Source organism: Micropterus salmoides, unplaced genomic scaffold, assembly GCF_014851395.1.
Source record: "Micropterus salmoides isolate LMB-PRFRI ecotype aquatic unplaced genomic scaffold, ASM1485139v1 Ms_hic_scaffold_1, whole genome shotgun sequence".
Classification (NCBI taxonomy): domain Eukaryota; kingdom Metazoa; phylum Chordata; class Actinopteri; order Centrarchiformes; family Centrarchidae; genus Micropterus; species Micropterus salmoides.
In genome coordinates this window covers 61,205,925-61,229,285 of record NW_024040040.1, presented here as the reverse complement: position 1 = coordinate 61,229,285, position 23,361 = coordinate 61,205,925, and the positions used below count along the sequence as shown (strand labels likewise).

General features: G+C 39.6%; 2 protein-coding genes across 2 annotated transcripts in view; one reads left to right on the top strand and one right to left on the bottom strand.

Annotated features, from left to right (window-relative positions):
* spred2a (sprouty related EVH1 domain containing 2a) overlaps window positions 1-3,353 on the bottom strand; it is a 39,732-nt gene extending 36,379 nt beyond the window's left edge. Inside the window, exon 1 of the mRNA XM_038734692.1 lies at window positions 3,132-3,353. Within this exon, the coding sequence (XP_038590620.1) occupies window positions 3,132-3,157 (26 nt within the window). The 5' untranslated portion in view covers window positions 3,158-3,353. The remainder of the gene's footprint in view (window positions 1-3,131) is intronic.
* A 3,891-nt stretch (window positions 3,354-7,244) lies between these two features.
* meis1a (Meis homeobox 1 a) overlaps window positions 7,245-23,361 on the top strand; it is a 62,619-nt gene continuing 46,502 nt past the window's right edge. Inside the window, exons 1-6 of the mRNA XM_038734679.1 lie at window positions 7,245-7,438; window positions 9,883-10,492; window positions 14,116-14,366; window positions 17,115-17,256; window positions 21,598-21,648; window positions 21,764-21,814. Coding sequence (XP_038590607.1) covers window positions 10,481-10,492; window positions 14,116-14,366; window positions 17,115-17,256; window positions 21,598-21,648; window positions 21,764-21,814 — 507 coding nt within the window. The 5' untranslated portion in view covers window positions 7,245-7,438; window positions 9,883-10,480. The remainder of the gene's footprint in view (window positions 7,439-9,882; window positions 10,493-14,115; window positions 14,367-17,114; window positions 17,257-21,597; window positions 21,649-21,763; window positions 21,815-23,361) is intronic.

The following is a 23,361-nucleotide window of genomic DNA, read 5'->3' as shown; positions in this document are numbered from 1 at the left end:
GCCTGTTGTTACTACCTTACGCTACTGGCGTATTTATTATTGCTAACTTGACTGCGGAGCCCTCCATGTCCAAAAACGATGCTAAAGGCGTTAAAAAGTGACACCAAGGGGTCTGGACTGAGCGTCCACTTGTGATGAGTGAGAATGTGTTGATTAATCTGGGAGTTTGATTCAGATATATAAAGCATAAAAGCTAAACACCTCTTCTCCATGTTTAGGGTCTCATGAGATGGCTACGATCACGTCTACGTTACATTTACTCATTTAGCTGATGCTTTTATCCGAAGCGAAACTGGCCATGGCCTGAAATTGACCTGCATGTGCAAAATAATAATACAACATCACACACGCTGTCGTACGGTAGTAAACATGGGAGACCACAGAGGTTAGCTCTTACTTCCTAACCCTCCCAATCTTCACAGGAGATCATGTTTTAAATAGCCCTCTCCGCGTTTCCTTCCGGTGTCACAATTCTCCCGATTTAAGACAAATGTTCATGACTTTGTGCCCTTTTCATGGCCTTCATTACAGTTTCTGGTGCTGTACAGATCCTTAAAGCCCTATAACTCTCACTTTCTCTCTACTGTTTTTACCCGGACAAGTATTATGCATGTGACGCACTTGATCACTCCATCACAGAGGTTAGTGTCGATGGTTACATTTTTAAGTTGATGTCAGATGGTAGAATTCGTGAGCAAATGATAACGAGGGCTACATTTTTAATTCTGGTTGCATGAACTCCGATCTGACTGTCCAGTGTGTCGCATTTCAAACAATCCGACCTGTATCTGATTTGGACCACATATGAAAGTGGCCCAAATCCGGAAAAAAAGTCCATGTGACACTCTTAATAAACAAATCTGATCTGAGTCACATGTGAGCAGAAAGATCAGATTTTGGTCAGTTTGGCTGCAGTTTGAACCCAGCCTTAGTAGCCGTATATTAGAAGCACAGGAGAAAGTCTAAAGTATAAAGAGCGACAACATCAACAAACTCAGGTGGACTTTAACACCGTGTGAAACCTGGAGACAATATCAAGAGTGGACAGACTTCTTGACAGACAGAAAGCAGCACGTGAAGCTGGGAAAACATGTCTCTGATTCCAGGAACCTTAGCACCGGTTCACCTCAAGGCTACGTTCTTTCCCCCCTTCGTGGTCGTGGACTTCAGAAAGATCACAGCCCCACCCTCCCCCATCATCCTGTGTGACTCCCCCGTCACCACTGTGGACTCCTTCCACTTCCTGGGCACCATCATCTCCCAGGACCTCAAGTGGGAGCTGAACATCACCTCCCTCACCAAGAAGGCCCAGCAGAGGAGTCCATCCTCACCTCCTCCATCACCATCTGGTACGCTGCTGCCACTGCCAGGGACAAGGGCAGGCTGCAGCGTATCATTCGCTCTGCAGAGAAGCTGATTTTTTGCATGTTGCTTGTTATTATCCTGTATATATTTATATATTTTTTCCATTAGTATTTTAGTATTATTGCATTATTTTGTATACTTGTACATTTTTGATCTCTTTACTTTATATTTATATTTCTGTATTTATGTTCAAAAGCACCAATATACCAAGACAAATTCCTCGTATGTGAAAATGTACCTGGCAATAAACCTCGTTCTGATTCTGATTCTGATTCTACAAGGCTCACCTGACAAACACCAACGTAGAGTCACTGATGGCCGAAAAGGGTTCTTAGATTCCACGGGAGCTTCTTATCTAAACAATATGGTTACGTCTCTCATGAGTGACGGGATGTCGCGGGGTTGTGATGAAATTTATGGGCCTCGAGGAAACCTCCATACAGGGTTTGGTCGGCAAGTGAACAATGACTTATTTAAGTTAAATAATGTTACGTAGGTGAATTACGTCAGGTACTTCCGGTTTGGTAGCATGTTGCTGGACTGGTACTTTCCAATGATCATATATATATATACATATATATGTCGTTTTGGGACAGTTGACAATCAACTTATTTTGTCTTTAAGCATGAGGATGTGTTGGCCAATCTCTTCCATTTGTCTTTATTCCAGCTCCTAAAACTGTAGAGCAGTGATTCCCAACCAGGGGTACTTGTACACTAAGGGGTACCTCTGGGGTTACCAGGGGGTACATGGAGAAAGACTGCAGAAAGACTTTTTGGGAAAAGACCACAAAAAGCTAAAAGTAAATGCACTGTAAATGGTTGAAAAATCCAGTTTCTGTCATTTATAAATACTAAAAAACACCACTGAACAACACATAAAGCCTTCCCATGATAAAGGGGTGTTTAGGAACACCTGATGGGGCTGTGGGCTCAACAGATGAAAAAGGTTGGGAAACAATGCTGTATATGTTGCACACATTTTCATTGTAAATTTATATTTTCTATTATATTTTCTCCGACTTTGTATATTTTGACTGTTGTACACCACAACATCAAAGCACATACATGCCAATAATTGATTCCCAAACTGGACTGGACTTCCTGGATCGTATTTTATCATCTCACCAGTACCTGAAGCATAATTTTAACTTTCTCAACAACAAGAAGGAATAATCAGGCTTTGTTTGGACCGGTCACAACCTGCAGACACGTGCACCCTGATGATGAGTCACAACATACAGTGGCCTCATTTTAAGGGGTCATGAGCCAGAAAGGCCGAGAACCAGCGCTTCACAGCCCCGTAGGAGCCTGTTCTTTTCCTCACTGCATCTGTTTTTAATGAATGAAAGGACAACATGCAAACATGGAAGGGAATTAAAGACATGGTGGGATGCTGCAGAACCTCCTCTGTCTGCTCTGTCAAGTCCATCATGGTGCAAACTGCACCCCCATCCTCTCCTCTCTGTTATGACTGTATCACATCTGCAGGAGGCTGCACACATTTCTGCCTCCTGTGAAATCTCTCCATCCTCAACCGACCTCTCCATGAGGAGGAAGATGAAGATGAAGATGAGGAGTATAGGGCTCCTGCTGAATGCTCCTCATCACTTGAGCCCACAACAACATATCAGCAGCTGTCTGAATCCATGTGATCAAAGCACAGAGCTGAGCAGCAGCGCGCCAATAGGCAGCCGATCATAAGAGATACAGAATAATCATGAAAAGGGACTTATTATTATATGGTACGCGTGTGGGGGTACTCACTCGTCTGGGCGCGTGTCCTCGCTCATTTTTTTCCGTTTCACCTCCGGTAAAAATAAGCTCCCGCCGCGGCTGCACGGCGCGGTGTCTTCATGTTTCCTCGCCCTTCAGCGGCAGCGGCGGAGGCGGCGGCTGCAGACTCGGCTCCCTCCCGCTCTCCGCTCGGTTCTTTAATCCCGATGTGCGTTATGTATTCCCGGATCCCCGCCTCTCCTCCTCCCCTCCTCCTCCTCCTCCTCCTCCTCCTGTTCTTCTTCTACTTCTTCTTATCCTTCTTATTTCAGTCCTCAATTACTGGAGCGCATCTGAAGAGGCGCATCCGATCTCCACCTTCCTCCTCCTCCTCCTCCTCCCACGACTTTTCTTCCTCCTCTTCCGCCTCCTCCTCCTCCTCCTCCTCCTCCTCCTCCCCCGCCGGACCGGACTGGAATGCGGTGACCGAAAATGGTGCGCTGGTATCGGTGAGGATGGCCCCGGACGAGCCCCATCTCCTCCTTACTCCATGTTGAATTCAGTGCGCGCAGGCAGAGCGGAGCGGAGGAGGAGGAGGAGGAGGAGGAAGAGGGGTGACGTCAGACCCGAAGGACTGCAGAATCACGTGCTATTACCATATAATAATATTATTAATAATGTGTTACTGTATTTGTCATATGCCAGTAATAACACCGTAGTAGTCTGATGGCCTCTTACAGTAGGCTGTTAGAAGGCTACAAGCAACTAGTAGTAATAACTATAATAATAGTATTAATAATAATAATTAAGCATGTAATGTATTAGCTGTATCAGTAACATTAGTGGCTATTGTAGACTATGAAGTAGCAGACTAGGTACAGTAGTACTAGGCTAGTAGTGATGAGATTATGTAGATGGTGTAGTGGTAGTCGCCTATTATTGGTGGCAGTGGAGTTAACATCAGTAGGTTACTAATAACAATAGTAGTGTAGTGCACGGAAAGTAACAGAAACAGTAGTTCTAATAGTACTAGTAGCCTACTACTGTAATTATTGAATTTGCAGTAAAAGTATTGACACTAGTAGTTGTAGTAGTATAGTGGTAGTTGTAATAGTGATAGTAGAAGTAGTAGTAGGCTAGTGGTGTTGTGGTTGTAATAGTAATACTCTAGCAGTAGTGGCACTAGTTGTAGTTGTAGTACTGTTGTGGGTTGGTTGTGGTAGATGTAATAGTAGTAGTAGAACTAGTAGTAGTGTAGTGGCTGTACTGTACTGTAACATAGTGGCACAAATATTAGTCTTTGCAATGTACATACAGTTTGGAGGTATTTACACTCTACATGAGTACCATTTTATTCTACTTTATACCTCTGGAGTTTCTGGAGTAACAGAAACTCATTGTAAACAGATGATCAGCTTATGAATCAGTTGTATTGATCCAATAATATAGATACTAATTTAACTCTCTGGAAGGGTTAACTCGTATGAGTTTATAATGCTTTTTTTACTACACTTTTAACTCAGTAAAAATGTTCGTACAGGACTGTTACTTGCAGTATATTTACCTTGTGGTATTGCTTATTTACCTAAATTGATTATCTGAATAACAGTGGTTGTAGTAATAGTTGTGTAATGGCAGTGGTGGTAGCAGCTGTAAAATATAGAGAAGATGTTAGTTTACTGGTCCCCCGAATGTAAAATATACACACTGTATACAATCGAAGTAGAATATGGTATCCTTGTGTATGTTTGTTCAAGGTTTCAGAGTTAGTGGTGCATGTTCTAAAAAAGAGTTGTGCTTGGTAGGATAAGTACTGTAGTATTAGCAGAAGAATAATAGTGGCAGCAGCAGCAGTAGTAGTATTGGCAGTAGTAGTAGTAGCATAAGAGTAATAGTAGTATTGGCAGTAGTAGTAGTAGCATAAGAGTAATAGTAGTATTGGCAGTAGTAGTAGTAGCAGCAGTAGAAGTAGTATCGGCAGTAGTAGTAGGCCTATTGGCAGTATTAGTAGTATTAGCAGCAGTAGTAGTATTGGCAGTAGTAGTAGTAGCAGCAGTAGTAGTAGTAGGCCTATTGGCAGTATTAGTAGTATTAGCAGTAGTAGTAGTATTAGCAGTAGTAGTAGTAGTATTGGCAGTATTAGTAGTATTAGCAGTAGTAGTAGTATTAGCAGTAGTAGTAGTAGCAGCAGTATTAGTAGTATTAGCAGTAGTAGTAGTAGCAGCAGTAGTAGTAGTAGGCCTATTAGCAGTATTAGTAGTAGTATTAGCAGAAGCAGTAGTAGTATTGGCAGTAGTAGTAGTATTGGCAGTATTAGTAGTATCGGCAGTAGTAGTATTAGCAGCAGCAGTAGTAGTATTGGCAGTAGTAGTAGTATTGGCTGTAGTAGTAGTATCGGCAGTAGTAGTATTAGCAGCAGCAGTAGTAGTATTGGCAGTAGTAGTAGTATTGGCAGTATTAGTAGTATCGGCAGTAGTAGTATTAGCAGCAGCAGTAGTAGTATTGGCAGTAGTAGTAGTATTGGCTGTAGTAGTAGGATCGGCAGTAGTAGTATTAGCAGCAGCAGTAGTAGTATTGGCAGTAGTAGTATTAGCAGCAGCAGTAGTAGTATTGGCAGTAGTAGTAGTAGTATTAGCAGCAGCAGTAGTAGTATTGGCAGTAGTAGTATTAGCAGCAGCAGTAGTAGTATTGGCAGTAGTAGTAGTAGTATTAGCAGCAGCAGTAGTAGTATTGGCAGTAGTAGTATTAGCAGCAGCAGTAGTAGTATTGGCAGTATTAGTAGTATCGGCAGTAGTAGTATTAGCAGCAGCAGTAGTAGTATTGGCAGTAGTAGTAGTATTGGCTGTAGTAGTAGTATCGGCAGTAGTAGTATTAGCAGCAGCAGTAGTAGTATTGGCAGTAGTAGTATTAGCAGCAGCAGTAGTAGTATTGGCAGTAGTAGTAGTAGTATTAGCAGCAGCAGTAGTAGTATTGGCAGTAGTAGTATTAGCAGCAGCAGTAGTAGTATTGGCAGTAGTAGTAGTGACCTGTGAACTTGTGAAATCCTTTCTGAAAACAACTGTAATTATTCTACGGCACTTTACTCTGTTATACTTTGTAATACTTGACTCTCAGCTCTGATACTTCACTCTAGTACTTCAGTCTCTACTGCAAGGAAACCTTCAAAATAAGAGCCCCAGTTGAAGTTCAGCAGCTCCTCCTCCACCACTGTGTTTTACTCACACCTAGTGGCCACGTCGTGCTACTGCAAACGTGTCTTCACATCTGGGCTCCAGCTGTTCTTCCTACAATAATCCTCAGTGTTTGATGTTTATTTGGTGAAGAAATGGCAGACGTAACTCTACCTAAACCTCTTGTTTTGATATTTCCTGAACTATTCAACAGTGTTTCTGTGTTTGGTCTCACTTTATTTGGACTGTCCAGCGTCCCTGTCCGGGGATTTTAATGTGTCACTAATAAAATCTACTGAGCTTCAGGTGACGTTCACCAGTGTAAAAACAGTATGCAGGGTTAGAAACAGGGCAGGGGTTTGAGGTTATATCAGTCTGTAGAGCTTCAGCAAACAGACAGGAGACAAGATCTTCCTCTGCACTTGACTTAAAAAGTGTTATGGTAGTTTGGTGTACCTTTCATTGCAGAGAACATAAACTACAGTCAGCTTGGTCATTTTAGGCTAAATACCATAAAGTGTGACTGTTTTGGGGGGAATTAAAAGGGATCAATCAAATCAACAAGTGGATTATTATTTGGGGTTTTTGTTGGTAATGTCTTCTGCATTATTCCTCTTTTTAAATGCATATAAATGTGCATGAGAAAATTGCTCTTTTTTAGTCGGATTTTATAATCAAAAGATCATTTGAACAATATTTTAAAGGTGCAAAAATTATGCAGCGTCACCAATCAGAAATGGTGAAACTATATATATGAATACTAAAGAACCAAAACTGTGACCACTAAAAGACATTAACACTTTTATTGTGAAGTTTCTGTGTTGCAGCTGCAGCATCCTTTAGAGGCGGGACATCTGTGTGTCTACTTCTCATTGGATAATTGACAAAGCATCAGCCATCTTGTGGTGTATATAAAGGCAGTGCTTCCACCTGTCCTGTAAAAAGCTGAAGAAGAACTTGTGCAGTAAATATGCTGGTTGCAGAAAGTAAAGCCGAGTAAGAATATGTTTTTATCCACATTTTGGGTCTTGGTAACTTGAGCTGCAGTTTGGTTGAAGTAGTGACCTCACACTCCTCCTAAAAGTTGCCTTGTGTGACCACGATCAGAGCCCTTAACTAAGATTATACATGTTTAAAGGATCTGACCACGTTGAGGAAAGTCCCTGAGGAGCGGAACACATGAGGCAGGTAAATGATCTACTGTCCTTTTCTTTGATCAAACTTTAATTAGATCCATCAGACAGCCTGTCCTCACCAGAAAAACGGTCATGAGGGTTGAAATGCAGAAGCTTACTAACACTCATATTTAGTTTTTTTTGTTAGGCTGTAACCTCTAGTGGCAGAAGAAGTCAGGTGACATACTATAAAGAGTGTCAAAGTGTAAGGAGGAGGTGGGGTGGATGGAGAGTCCAGGAAACTCAGAACCCAAACCAGAACCTTTTCCTAAACCTAACCAAGTGGTTTTGTTGCCTAAATGTTTTGTGACGCCTGACAATCAACCTCTTTTGTCGTTTAGGTATGAGGATGTGATACTGAAGCTCTGAAGCATGTTTCAGTCTGGTGAAGTTGCTGTTTCAGTATTTGTGTCAGAGCCAGCTCTTCAGAAAGAAGCTTCTTTTCAGTTTGGCAAGTATTACAAGTTTTAATGTAATAGGCGTTAACTAATAAATCAAATTTTCTAATCACTTCTCATTGATTCATTAGTTTAGTGACATGCGGCATAATAACATTCAATACCAACACGTCCTCGAACCTAAATGACAAAATAGGTCGATTGTCCCAAAACAACAAATTTATGTTGAAAAGCACCACATTTATGACAGGAATATACGAGCACTAGCAAGTAGCAGTCCAGCAGCAGGCCTGCCGGACCTTCATGTGACCTTAAACACGCAAACGTTGTGAAACGGAGGTAGTTTGGTTAGGTCTAGGAAAAGATGGTGGTTTGGTTTAAAATACGTGCATTACCTAAGTCATCTACGAAATATAACTTAAAACATGTCAAGTGTGACTTTCTCTCATTTTTTGTTTGTCCTGAGTTTACTTGACACATCTGCCCCCCCACCAGCTTCCTGAAGGCTAATTTATACTTCTTCGTGGACTGCTCGCCGTCATGATCATTTATACTTGTGCGCTGGTGTCTGCGTTGCTCTGCAATTAAATCTGCCAGAAAAGAAGAAACCCCTCCGCCAAAACGCTATAGTTGGCGTTGAAGAAATTAGTTTTTGTGTTGGAGTAAATGTCACCATACACAACAAATTCCTCTCTCTCATTTCCCAACGCCAACAACTCAGGGGGTCAGCGGGAGTCCCTCGTAGGGATCCTTTCCATGATGTTGTCAGACACCCGGTGTAACAGTCTGAGCCTGTCGCTGGCAACATGAAGCACTTTTTGTGGACATAACTTTGAAGGGTGCAGTTGCCCCGAAGGAATACGTTGCAGCCAGTTCAGCTGCCAGATTCAAAACTCTCTGTACCTACGAGTCATTTCAACACCAACAGATGTGACAATACGTCCCAGGTTTAAAAAGACCGAAATAACCCTTTAAAATAAATAAATTCCTAAAGGCACTTAAAGGGTATGGAGCCATATATATCATTTGTCTTGTATTTATCAGTCTTTATAGCTCTCTGTAAGCGTTAGTGTTTGTCTTTTAATCCTTTGTCTTTCCCTCATATTCATATTTGAACTTAGTTTTACTGTGATGTTTGAATACAGCGGTCAGTCACTCTTGTTCTCTGCTCAGTTATAGGCTATTTTAGATTATTATTATTGTTGTCATAAGGTTCCAGGTGGTAAATGTTTGGTCTGATGTTGAGTTCGGGCTCAGGAGTTTTCAAATTCACTATTCAGTAAGTTTAGTTTAGTAAAAGTGCCTACATCTCTATGAAATATGAGCACAGTCTTCATGAAACATCTTTAATATTAAAGGAGTGCTGTGGGCCTATCCACACTCTATAAACACTAGATGGAGCTGGTGTCCAAGAGTTGTAGCAAACAAAGTCAATGAAGTCCAGTTTATTTAGAAGTCAGGGAGTTGTAACAGACTTAAACACTCTCTACATCTCTGTATCAACATTATGCAGTGTTCTGTGTCCCTGGTGACCCCCACTCTGTGTAGGCAGATGTGTTATTATTAATTAGTTAGTTGTCATTTGACTCAGTTCTAATTTATTTAGTAAAAATGCATAATATGAGCTAAACAATTAGGGGCTCTAAAACCAGATTTTAACTCTGTACTCCTCTGCAAATGGGGCCTCAAGATTATAATGCAGGTGTCACCTTGAGGGCCCATATTGTGCTTTAGTGGTGCATACAATATTAACACGCACACATTTGCAGTTAATGAAATTACCACAAACCTAATTGCCACATAAACCTGGAGCCTTCAGGCCCCCTGAAGGTCTGGGGACTCGGGGCAGCTGTTTTGCTCAGGTTGGTGATCAGGTGATGAGTTTTATTTCGCTCTTGTGTTGAAACGTTGTTGTATTTAAGATGTATATTAAGAGGTATTTAAAGAAGTTCCATCTTGTAAAAGTCAAACTTCACATACACTAGGCTATGTCAACACAGCTCATGTCTACAATCAATTCTAGATTATAAAAAATATTTGTCTCTTTCCCTCCGTCCAGTGCGCTTCGCGGCGGAGCACCTTCCCAAGTCTGGTGGGAGCTGCGGGGAGGCGCAGGGAGTCTCTGCTCCTTTAAGTGAGCGAAGAAACTCTCCCCTCCCTCGCTCCCTCTCCCCTCGCCTCAATCCCGGACGGCCTGCTCTGAGGGAGGAGGAAGCCGCTTCGCCGGCGCTGCGATAGGGATTTGAACGCACCTTCGCGCAGAAGACAGCGCCGCACGGCTCGGCTCAGAGTGCAGCGGGCGGGTCCGCGTCAACCTCCACTTTGGATGTAACCTGATCGGATTCGGCCCGGTGACTGAGCGGTTGGTTGTTGCCTGGAGCTGGAGGCCGGGAGCAGGTCAGGCAGCGTCTGCCCGGGGTGGTGCTGCAGTTGGCGGAGCGTCGCCGTCAGTCGGTTCCCGTGGAGAGGGGAGCGGAGCCTGCAGGGACCTGCTGCTGCTGCTGCTCTCAGGGTGTTTGTGCTTTTATCTCCACGGCTGGACTCGGATACACTCGTTACACACGGGATTAACTGATTAACGCTCCGGTACCCGGGGAGTTGGATGTGTGTTTTGCCCCGCAGGAGTCACCTGGAGTCCGGGCGGAGAGACGGGGCCGATGGCGCAACGGGTGCGTAAAAATCAACTTTTATTAGAGCGCGGAGACATAATGAGCGCGAGAGTACGGTTTGACTTCAGCTGCACAAGTTTGACGTTCAGAGCAGAGATCAAGTCCAATAAACTAACTTTGGATTTGTGGAAAATGAAACAAAACTGAGAGAAAACTGGATTTCAACGTTTCAAATAATGAATACTTTATTTAAGACTTTATTTTGGAAATATAATAGTTTTTATTAATGCTACAGTTGTTTCTAAGAGCTAGCCTAATTAATATTAATCACTTTAATTTCACGATGATACAAACTTTCAGCCGTGCGTAAAATAAATAATTTAACTTTTCACTGCAAAGATTAAAGTTAATTTCATAGTTCTCTTTTTTAAATTATTTACAACCAGTTTGTACATTACAGCTTTGTGCTTTCTATAAGCAGGCTTCCACACAAACCTGAACTTTAGATTTGGTGAATAATACCTGCAGCAGTGAAACCCAGCCACTATATATTCACTTTACGCTCACTGAGCAGAGACCGCAGGTCAACATTTCTTAGAATATGTTTTGTTCTAAAGAATCCCATCATTTGATGATAAAACGTGCTCTGATTTGTATTTTGACCTTTAGGCCTGTCAGCCGATGAATGGTAGGCCTATATGAAATGAACAAAACTATTTTTGTGGCTTCATGTTTTTTACGAACTTTGCAAACTTCTAATCTTCAAACTAAAATGGAGTTTATAAGCTGAAGCTAGTGAGTAACTGTTCACACTTTCTAAAGAGGCTGTAAAGTCATATAAACACATCATTTGTCCCGCACTCAGCGCAGTGTTTGGTGCGGGTTGGAGGCGGTGTGCGTGTTTGAGTTTCAGCTTCAGCGGAGAATAAAAGCATTTAGTTTTGTTTGCTGATAAAAATCTGTTCAACACGCGCAGCCAAACAGCTCAATACAAGAGGTTTTATAGCTACATGAATGAAACATTTCTAATTTTAAAGCCGTTTTGTTCGCACAGTCTGTCCAGGTCAAATTTTTTTATTTTTTTTTTTAAACTGTGTTTTATTGATTACTAATCAGCGATCTGTCTAATTCCAGAGAATATACACAGAAACAACAACGATCCTCTTTACTCACAGCTGCTTTTAAACTATAAAACTCTTTATAACCTAAATATGTGACATTTTATGGTCAGCCTTTCAATTCATCTAGCCTAATTGTTCCACGGTGGAGACCTATAGCTGAAAAAACAAAAATAAGGAAACCAACCAATCGATATATTTTTGCAAAAGAAAAATAAAAAGAATAATAAATTCATGTTCTTCAAATAAAAATCTATTCCATTTTGCTCACAAATCATTTTTTGGGCTTTATTAATGTATCTACGCAGTCTGGAAAGTTTTGAAAACGTCAAACTTTATTATACAGAGATTATTTTTAAATATAAGGTTCTTTCTAAGAATAAAATCCTATTTATGATATTGAAATTAAAACAGATTTTTGCTCAGGATGGCTCTTTTTTCTTTATTTGGAGATTAAAATGTTTACAGTCCTTTTTTATTTAAATTACATGTATATTTCAAATAGGATGAAATAAAAGCTCAAACACGTCTTTAAAAAGTAAAAACAAAATAATAAACTTCACAAGTAGCAGTCCAGCAGCAGGCCTTCACTTGCTTCAGTTGAAATTTTTTTTACTTTTGCTCAAATAGTTTTTTCTTTATCTTATGTTCGTAGAAGAAAGTGTCAAGTCAAGTTTAACCTAATGACTTTCCACAAAATCACTTCAGCTATCATGTTAGAAATAATCCTGTATAAAGGATACAACATACTAACAACATACGATATAGGTATAAACATTTGAGAACAATTCCTGTTTTCTTTCTGAAAATACAATCGATTTCATCTGTGTAGCCACTTATTTTCACCACATAGTGAAGTCAAATGTTAGAAGTATTTCAGAATATGTACGGGGGGGGGGGGGGGGGGGTGTCTTAATTAAAATTAATATTAGGAACACCTGAAGAAGATTTATAAAATTTAAAACCTACACGTTTGGGTTGACTCTGTCAGACATCTCGTTTTAACTTACAGGTTGTTTTTGCATTCGACTGCATCATGTTTTAAAGTGTTATAATGTTATTTTGTCCACCTCCTATATACAGTTTAAATGCATACACAAAAATAATTCCCCAATGGAGAGACTTTTTCAAGAAGCTTCAGGCTGTTTTATCGTTTTAGTTTTTCAGGAAAAGTTAACTTTAAATTTTATTTTTATCATTTTATCTAAAAATTGCTTTTTTATTATCGTTTGTGTTCTCAGACAAGGTGTCTAGACGTTAGCAGCTCTTAGGTTTTTCCAAACCATCACAGAATTGATCATGTTAGACTCAGTGAAACAGGGGGTGGACATAATAATAATCGGAACACCTTAGCAGTGCAGTCTGATATTTAAAACATTCAGTTTAGGGTTGTTTAAACGTCTTGTTTTAACGTCGTGGTTGTTTTTGCATTTGACTGCATCATGTTGTCAAGTGTTCATGTTATTTTGTCCACCCCTTATATACAGTTTAAATGCAAAACGCAAAGAATTCCCCTGCAGAGAGATGTTGTTTAGTTTCAAAAAGCTTCAGGCTGTTTTATGTTGTTTATTTGTTTGTTTTTTTAGGAAAAGGTAACTTTTTTATTTATTTAACCTTTTATTTAACCAGGAAGTCCCTTCAGACTGAAATCTCTTTTCCGAGGGAGACCTGGCCAAGACGGCACACCTTGGCAACTTGAACTTTAGTCTGAATTTTTATGATTTTCTCTAAAAATTGCTGTTTTATTTATCGTTTGTGTTCACAGACAAGGTGTTCAGACGTTAAGTTTTCCAAAATATCACAGTATTGATCACATTAGACAAAATAAAACAGGGGCTGGACACAATAATAGGAAGACCTGCACAATGCAACAAATACCTAAACTTAATAAAGTTGAGTTTTGGTTGTCAGAGACGTCTTAATGTTGTTAGATGTTCATGTTATTTTGTGTAAAACCGCACAAAGTAGGATTAATCTTCTGCTTCACGATGGCTCAGGGTGTTTTCAAGGCAAAATAGTGTTTTTATTATTTATTTTTAACGACATAATAATTAGTGACTGTGATGATAATATTTTTAAACACAGACTGTGTTTAAAACTGATTATATTTTTCCAAAACATCACAATATTTGTCATATTAGAGGAGAGAAAGAGGGTGTGGACATAATAAAGGGAACAAATGTAGTATTTGTTTTTGTTGACTCTTCTCTCTGATCATTTTAGATGATTCTTTCTTTCAGATTTCATTATGTTATTATATGTTAAGATATGAAGTATTTTATCTATCAAATGTTATTGGGGTCTATACACAGATTTACGTTTACATTATTTTTATCTAAAATTAGTATTGATTTGTGTCAGTTTGTGGCTGTTTTGTATTCAGTGTTTTCAGTGAAGTAAAGTTAGTTTAAGTAAAGTCCATTAAACATCCTCATGCAGCTTATAAACCAGCTTGTTATCGTTCACATTTTGGGGGCGTTTTGACCTCATGTGAGGTCAGCGAACAGCACCTACAGAACAGCTTAAGAGGTCAGAGGTCACACATCTCTTATCTTTGTGTTTCAGTATGAAGATCTGGCCCACTATGGGCTGGAAGGGGTGGGCGGTGTGTACGGAGACCCACACCACCATCATCACCATCACCACCATGCCGCTGCTGCTCGCTCTCTGCAGGCCGTGCACCTGGCAGCCGCCGCCGCCACTGCTGGTGGTCCATACCCTCCACACCAGTATGCCCAGTCCACCCACAGTGGCAGCAGCAGCACGGCCGCCACAGCCGGGGACGCTGTCAAGAGGGACAGAGACGCCATTTATGGGTATGAGGAGTTTCCTTACACTGTAAAAAAAAAAAAAAAAAAAATGAAAATGACAAATATAGACTGAGGACAAAAAGCTATTTCAGAACAGTTTTCTTCTTCTGTAAAAATAAGTTTGTTTGTGTATTTTAATGTTTGATTCATCTGTGTAGCTTCTCGCTGTTTGAGCTAAAAGCCTTTCCGTTCCATGCCGAGCTGAGCCAGACTAAAGTTATCTGTATGTAAACCTGCTGCTGTCGGTTCACGAGGAGGTGAAAACCAATGGCTGAAGAAGTAAATTCTTTCTACTAGTACTAACTACCTCAATGTAAAAAATACTCCATGACAAGTAAAAGCCCTGCAAGTCCATACTCAAAGTATCAAAAGTAAAGGTCCTCGTTTTGCAGAATAATAACTTCTGCCAGTGTTACATTATCTACTCATTAAATCATTGTATTATTTAAAGTGCAAGGTTGAGCCAATTTTATTTTATATGACGAGATTAACTTGTAGCAATGCATGCTGATTATTATTAGGTTTTGTAGCGGCATAAAAAGTACTATAGTTCCCTCTGAAATGTAGTAGAATAGAGGTATAAAGTGGCATTAAATCCAACATGTGAGTGCCTCAACACTGTACTGTTGTAAAAGTGCAGTACCTTTTCAATGTTACAGCAAAAAAGTGTAAAGCAAAGGCGGTTTCTTTCTTTAAAATTCATTATGTCCAACCCTTAACTTTAACTTTGGATGCTGCAACAAACTAAAAACATGAAAAAAGCACTAGTTTTGGGTATTTGTTGACTGTCAGAGCAGCAGGATCCATTTTGACTCCTTCAGCAGCTACAGTTGCTCTACTTGTTGCATCTGGTGTAAATCTGCACTGTAAAAACTTTGTCAAATCAACTCACATTTAATCACTTCATAACTGGCTAATTAGCAGATTCTTTTCTAAATGAATTGATTGATTGTAAGTCGCTTTGGATAAAAGCGTCAGCTAAATGAATAAATGTAAATAGTTATTAATTGCTTGTTTTATCTGGCCAACAGTCTAAAGATATTCAGTTTAGTAACATAGAAGATGGTGAAAAGCAGTAAATCCTCACGTTTGAGGCTGCAATTATTGGGACATTTAAGCCCAAAAAATGTTATTAAAATAGTTGCGATACATTTTCTGTGTCAACTCTTCGGGACATATTTACATGGGCACAATAATTAGATTATGACTAACAATCAGAGTATAACTGCAGATGTTTGGAGTTCCTCAGGGTTTGATTATGTTTTGTATTTCTGTTTTCGCCGTATAGATTTCACCATGTTAGTGTTAAGGTGTGCCATGGTATCTCATTTAATTTTAACGCTAATGACAGTCAGTTAAAGCTTTTTGGTGAAACATTCTGACCTGCGCACCACTGAAAGTTTGCCTGGTGGATTTATAAAGCCAGATGACAAATCGCTTTAGTTAAAGCAGTCAAATTGAAACTTGCATGTCTCTGAATGGGCTCCTTATTATTCCACATTAAAATGGAAACAAGATATTCTTGGCATAACATTCAAACCAAGCTTTAATCTGTTATGAGACCGAACTACTTTACTGTTGTTTATACCAACTGCAACAGCCCGTCGTCACCGGAGAAACGTTCGTATAGGTCGACTATGCAGCAGCTTATAATCGCCCATGTTTATGTTTATTGTTAGGCTTCAAGTGGCAGAAGAAGTCAGGTGACGTAGTATAAAGCGCGACAATATAAGGAGTTGGTGGGGTGGATAGACGAGTCAAGTAAACTCAGGACTTTCACTCAGGTTTGAGTCCCGTGTGGAAGAAAGTCAAAGGAGATATATTTTAAGTTAAATAACATTTTGTAGATGGCTTGCGTCACGTGACTTACGTAAACCTAACCAAGTTGTTTTATTGCCTAACCTAAACAAACTACAACCTTTTGTAGATTTACCATTTGTTAAACGCCATGTGACTTAAGTCATGTGCCTTACGTAATGTGTCGGTCTTATATTTAGTTTTGGGACACCTGACAATCAACCTATTTTGGCGTTTAGGTATGAAGACTTGTTGACTGCGAAGACATCATCTGCATTTGAAAAACAGTAGAAGTGTAATACCTGCTTTTATTTCTGTGTCTAGATTACTGCAATGTTACTTTTCATAGAGATCTATTGGGTGTCCCAGAGTCCAGTCTGTTCAGTTTACCAAAGCAGATCCAGTTACTGGAGTCAGCTTCACCTTCTAATCCAAACTTTTTTCAAATTTAACTTTGAATTTAGCTAAGTCTGCTGTTAAGCTTGCCCTTGTGTGTGTTTTCTTTCTTGTATTTAACAAGTGGGCACCTGGTTCGTGTTTCATTACAGATCCAAATAGTGCTTCCACCCTCTGGACACGAGTGTCCCTCTGGTGGTGCTGTGCAGATAGTTTGGGTTTTAATTGTCCAAGTTTTATTAGATTTTTGCCTCCACCCAAGTACAGTATTTGTTTTCCACGTTCCGCTGAAGAAATCGTCCTTACCATAGAAACTATTGACCTTGTGTTCTTATCCAAAGTAAGTGAGGACACTGGAAAGAGATGATTAAATTAAACTCAATCAATGTAAAGTCCTTTTTCCATTCATAAAAGTGAACTAAAGATGATAACCACTTGAATGTTTGTTGTGTATTTTTAGGACCGTTTGAGGCTGCAGGAAACTTTTGCGCTCTTTTTTGCAGTTTGAGCTGATCCCTCCTCCCCCACCCCTCTCTCTCTCTCTCACTCTTTCTCCTGCAGACATCCTTTATTCCCTCTGCTCGCACTGATTTTTGAAAAATGTGAATTGGCAACCTGCACACCGAGAGAGAGCGGCGTTGCCGGTGGAGACGTCTGCTCCTCGGACTCCTTCAACGAGGACATCGCCGTCTTCTCCAAACAGGTACAGAAACATGCATTTCATCCACGTGTCAGTGTTGGTACAGAACAGATCTGCAGGAACATGAAGCGCCAACTCTGGATCAATCCTCTGTGGGCCCCTACTGACCCCCCAAGTATTCCACTTTTAGTGCAGTGTGTATATATTAGCCTGTTGCAAGTTTTACAATTCAAAGAGAAATATAATCTGCATTCAAACATTCTGTTAAAATAAAGTATGTATTAGCAGCAAAATGTTCTGTCAGAAGTAAAAGTATTCTCTGTGCAGAATACATGACTGGATTATTGTCACTGAAGCAAAATGTATTTAAGTAAAGTTTATTTGTATAGCACCTTTCACAGATAAAATCACAAAGTGCTTTACAATAAAATACAATACAACAATGTCAAATACAATAAGAAAATTTAAATACAAATGGAAAACATAGAACAAACAACCATAAAAACCCCTCATCTAACTAAAAGCCTGCTTGAAAAGCAGCGCCTTCAGTTGCTTTTTAAAAGAATCAACAGAATTCACACAACGTAGAAAGGGAGGCAAAGCATTCCACAGCCTAGGTGCCGCTGCTTGGAATGAATGATCCCCTCTGGTTTTAAAATGAGTGTGGGGAACCACTAACAGCCTCTGACCAGATGACCTCAGACTACGGGTTGGAGTATGAAACTGTATCAACTCAGAGATATAGGGAGGAACTTGACCATGCAGGGCTCTAAAAGTAAGAACCAGGATTTTAAATTGAATTCTATACTGGACTAGTAACCAGTGAAGTGCTGCTAAAACAGGTGTGATGTGTGCTCTTTTGTTAATGTGAGTTAAAAGCCTGTTCTGAACAGCCTGGAGACGGTAAAGCTCCTTCTTGCTCAAACAAGTTAAAAGACTGTTACAGAAATCTAAACGAGAGGAAATAAAAGCATGAATGATCATCTCTAACTCATCCTTTGACACCAGTGTTCTTAATTTGGAAGAAACAGTTTGACTAGTTGTTTAGAGTGGTATTCCAAGGACATCACTGAATCAAAAACAACACCTAAGCTCCTGACGCTCGGCTGGAGAGACGAGCCTAAGTCACCAATTTGCTGCTTTATCTGAGGGATTCTACTTTCAGGAGCGATAATTAGTGTTTGTTTTCTTTGAGTTCAACAGCAAGAAATTGTCATATAACCACTGTTTGATACTGGTCAAGCAGTTTACTAAAGAAGACAATTTATGGAACTCAATTTCCTTTATTGAGCAGTACAGTTGAATATCATCCGCAAACAGATGGTAAGATATGTCACTGAATTGACTGATTATCTGTCCCGGAGGAAATCTATACAAAAGGAACAGAATAGGTCCCAAGACAGAACACTGAGGGCCCCCACACAACAACCCCGCAGTTTCAGACATAATCTGATTCATATAAACACTAAAACTTCCAAAAGAACAGAAAGGTAGGATGAAAACCATTTTAAAACTGATCCAGACATCCCAACCAGATCATGTAGTCTATTTATCATCATATTGTGATCAATAGTATAGTAGTACGTGAATGCGTACGCACTATAAGCTGGTACATTTCTAACCTATTTATATTTTGTTTAATCTATAACAATGCTTCACATTTTATAAAATTATCATATATTAAGCAATATTATATTTAATAAGCAAAGTAACAGCTGTCAGATAAAAGTAGTGGTGGACAAAGTAAAATTTCCATCTGTATTGTAGTGTAGAAGTATGAACTGGCATCAAATAGATACTAAAATAAAGTACCTAAATACAGCTGAGTAAATGTTAGGAGCGGCTGTGGCTTAGAGAAAGAGCATGTCGCCCACTAATCGGAGGATCGGTGGTTTCATCTCTGGCTACTTAGTCTGCATGTCCTTGGGCAAGATACTGAACCCCTCAAATTGCTCCCGACGGCTTTGTTTGAGTGTGTGTATGATTAGTTTCTTTGAATTGACGAGCAGCTGGCACATTGCCCCCTCATCAGTGTGTGAATGGGGTGAATGGGACATATTGTGTAAAGCACTTTGAGTGGTTGGAAGACCACTGTTTACCATGTTTACCATTAGTAATTCACTTGTGTTGTGGTACATAACAGTCAGAATATACAAAGTGAGAACTGCCAAAGAATCAGAAATATATCAAATGGAAATGTAAAATAAATTTAAACTGAACTGAAAATAGTGTTTAAAATCATGAGGATGAAATGTGCAATTTATTTGGGCCACTCTACATGTCGGAGCCAAAAATTATGTAAGAATGCAGGCGTTGGCTTAAGGCCCCTACAATATGGGTTTATATTATTCTTAAAACGTATGTAGGATTATCAGTTTGTCTCCTGAACAGAGATGGGCCAGTCATAGCTTGGCAGCTGTAACTAGCAGGTCTGTAAAGGTTTGGATTTCTGTTGAAGCTGTGTGAGTGGAGCTGTAGTGGGACATACTCAGCATTTTAAGAGTTTGGATGGTGTTGTGTATTTCTTTTAATCACCTTTCCAAAATCCACTAAATGCATCAACAGTTTGTTTATCCAACCGTTCTCACTCCCAAGTCATCACATATAGATGCATGGTCAAGAGCCATAGTCGTCAGTTTGTGACACACTCCCTAGTGTGTCACAAACTGATCCCTTTACCCTCATAGTTCAACGCATTGGGGAAAGCCCTGTAGCGTCAGTTTGTGACGGTAAAGGTAGGTATGATATTTAACATAAAATACTAAGTAAGGAGGTGGTTGGGATGGATGGAGGGCCAGAATCCAGACTTTGAACCAGGAGAATGGAGTTTGCATCCCGTGTGAAACAAAAAGTCAATTATTCAATATCAATATTTTTAAGTTACGCAAATTAGGTAAATTGCGGAAGATTCGTAAGTGATGTTAGTTAACTTACGTGTTAACTGACCTACGTAGTTATTTTAACCCAAACCAAGTACTTTCTGTGCCTAAACCTAACCAAATTACAACGTTTCACGACTTTAACGCGCCGTTTTATTATTAAAGTGTAACCGGACATGCATATTTGTTGTTGCTAGGCGTTGCTAACTTGAGCGTTGAGCCTGAAACGTCAAAAAATTATGCTAAAGGGCTACCCAAGGCTTTAGTAAGCGACGCCAAAGGGCCTTGACCAAGCATCAATATGTGACGAGTCGGGAGTGAGAATGTGTTGGTTTATCTGCTCTAATGTTAGCACGTCAGGCTAACTAGCTTACCACTGACAATAGCGTTAAGCTGGCCGCACACTAAAGGATGATTGTCCTATGAAGTTTACCGATATTCGAGTTAAGGCAACTTTCACCAAACACACTGATTAGTGTTTAGTGAAATAAGAGTTGATATTACATTTAATCGAACTTAAGACACTAAGACTTACTCTTGCTCTACAGTGCAATACAAAAATAACGTTGTTTCTTTAAGTCTTCATACCTTCATTGGTGAAGATGCCGATTTTCTTTTTACATGGGCCTGTTAGCTTTCGCATCAGTCATTTAGCTTGACATCATATATGTAGCTGTCAAGTGCATATTTTTTAGTGTTTCTTGTTTTAAAACAATTCATCTGGACACATTGAAAAGTGAGCTGGAGACACAATTTCCAACCAACTCATGGTGCTAACGCTAGCTTATTAGCTACAGCTGATAGAATCTAGCGATTTTCGTCGTTTCAGCTGGCAAATTAAATCGATAAAGACAAATAAAAATGCTGCTTTTGTCTTGCTCTATCTGAAATCAAAGACCTATTGTTTCGAAAGAGCTGGTAAATCAAACAAACTTTGTCATTGGGGATTGGGGCCCCAGGACGGTTGTCTGTGTTGTGTGTGTGTGTGTGGTTGGTGTTCTTCTTCTTTCTTTCTTTCTCTCCGCTAAAAGTGTTTGGGCAGCAAATACTGCTGGACGAAAACTCACCAAAATTGGCACGTAGGTTGCAAATCAGAGTATCCATCCATCCATCCATTGTCAACCGCTTACCCTGTGTACAGGGTACCCTGTCGCCAGTCCATCGCAGGCCACACATAGACAGACAACCAGTCACACTCACATCCACACCTAAGGGCAATTTAGAGACACCAATTAACCTAGGCTGCACGTCTTTGCAAATAGGAGTCTAAGTTTTCTATTTTATTTGGATCCCGTGACACTTTCTTCTTATTTTTCTCTGCTTGAAAGTGTTTGTGCATCTTAAACTTTAAATCTTGGAAACAGTAGTCAGGTACATATAAAATCAAGTTTGCGTTTCAGCAATTCTTTGATCACTCAAATCTCTTAAGTCATCTATATTTGTTCTTCTCCTCTATAAATGTAAAATGTTGTTTTTCGCAACTCCCGCTCGCTGTATTGATTTATAATAATTTTTCTGTTTCTAGATTCGATCAGAGAGGCCTTTATTTTCATCAAGCCCAGAGCTGGATAATTTGGTGAGTTACTAGTACTATTATTATTACACTGTAATTATTTTAAATACTATTATATAAAGTGTTGATTTTTGTTTCCCTGTACATTTTTATCATTTGTTTTGGGATTTTTTTGTAGATGATCCAGGCTATACAAGTGCTGCGCTTCCACCTTCTGGAGCTGGAAAAGGTCAGAAAAAAACAGTGGCCTTTTTACTGATTAGACTGTAATTCAACCAACATCTGCCGTTTTAACAGTAATCATGCTGCAAATCCAAGTTTAAACCTGAACAAAAACCACTGTAATCCTATATTAGCCCTATAATATCGGTGTGTTTACATATTTACATTTATTCATAATCTTTGTTTGTAGTGACCATTGAGATACTACTGTGGTCTCTTATGGAAAAATGCTGTGTTAAGACAATTAAACAAAATAAATTCCTTTTCTTATTAGTGGAACTGTCATTACAACAATTAACAACCTAATTATTAGGTTTTTTACGTGAGATAGCGAAGATAATCCAAAAGAAATGAGCAGTCAAAGAATTTGTGTTGCCATTATGTCCATTATGGGAGAATCCAGTATTCACAGCTGCAGGGAAGACTCTAGCAGAAGGCTAGATGGTAAAGCAGTAGTGAATAATGAGATTTAATGAGCTTGAAGCGAATTTCGGGCTTAATGATTTGTGTTCTCTGATGTATTTACAGCTGAAATCTATATTGCAGAAACTCATATTTCAAGGCACTATACTGGCCTCAGATAAAGACACGGATAATTAATTCAAATAGACTGTAACAAATGGGGACACAGACTTTTATATCTCTCTCCTCCTGTAGTGGCATGGATTAAATTACCATGGGAAAGTGATCTTGTAAAACACCCACCAGTAGTACAACAGGACACTATAGTGCAACATACAAATTACTTACTGTGTTAGATCAAACCGTTCTCACTCCCTGACTCGTCACATATGGAGGCACACAAGACCCATCGGCGTCAGTTTGTAACACACTGGAGATGAAGTCCTGCCTATAGTCGAATCGTGAGTGTTTTTGTGCAGGGCGATTGCGAGCCGGGAGGGACACATGGTGACTCCGCTTTAATCTTGAGAACAGCAGAGCTGCAGTCTCTAGTCATTCAATTTCCACTGTAAATTTCCAGCTAAGTCAACATTAAATATTTTTTATTTAATTTAATTGACGTAAGTGACGTTAGTTAACTTACTTCTTAACTGACGTACGTAGTTATTTTAACCCATACATGATCTTTTCCTAGACTTAACCAAGTACATACTGTGCTTAAACCTAACCAAATCGCAAAGTTTCACAACTTTAATAATGTGCCGTTTCAAAATGGCGATGTTTCGAAATGTTTTGAAAGTCTAACCAGACGTTGCATATTTATTGTTGCTAACTTTACCGGTTGTTGCATATTTGTTGTTGCTAACTTGAGTGCGGAGCCCTAAACACCTGTAAATTACACTAAAGGGCTACCCAGGGCGTTAATAAGCGACGCCAAAGGGCCTTGACCAAGCATCAATATGTGACGAGTCGGGAGTGAGAATCTGTGTTAGATATAAACTTATACTGATGAAGATCTTATACTAGATACCACATTTATAGTCTCAGGAAAAAGTATGTGAACCCTTTGGAATTACCTGGATTTCAATTTGTCATAAAATGTGAAAATAATCATGAAAATTAAAAATTGGTGTGTTTTTGTTTATGGGGCAG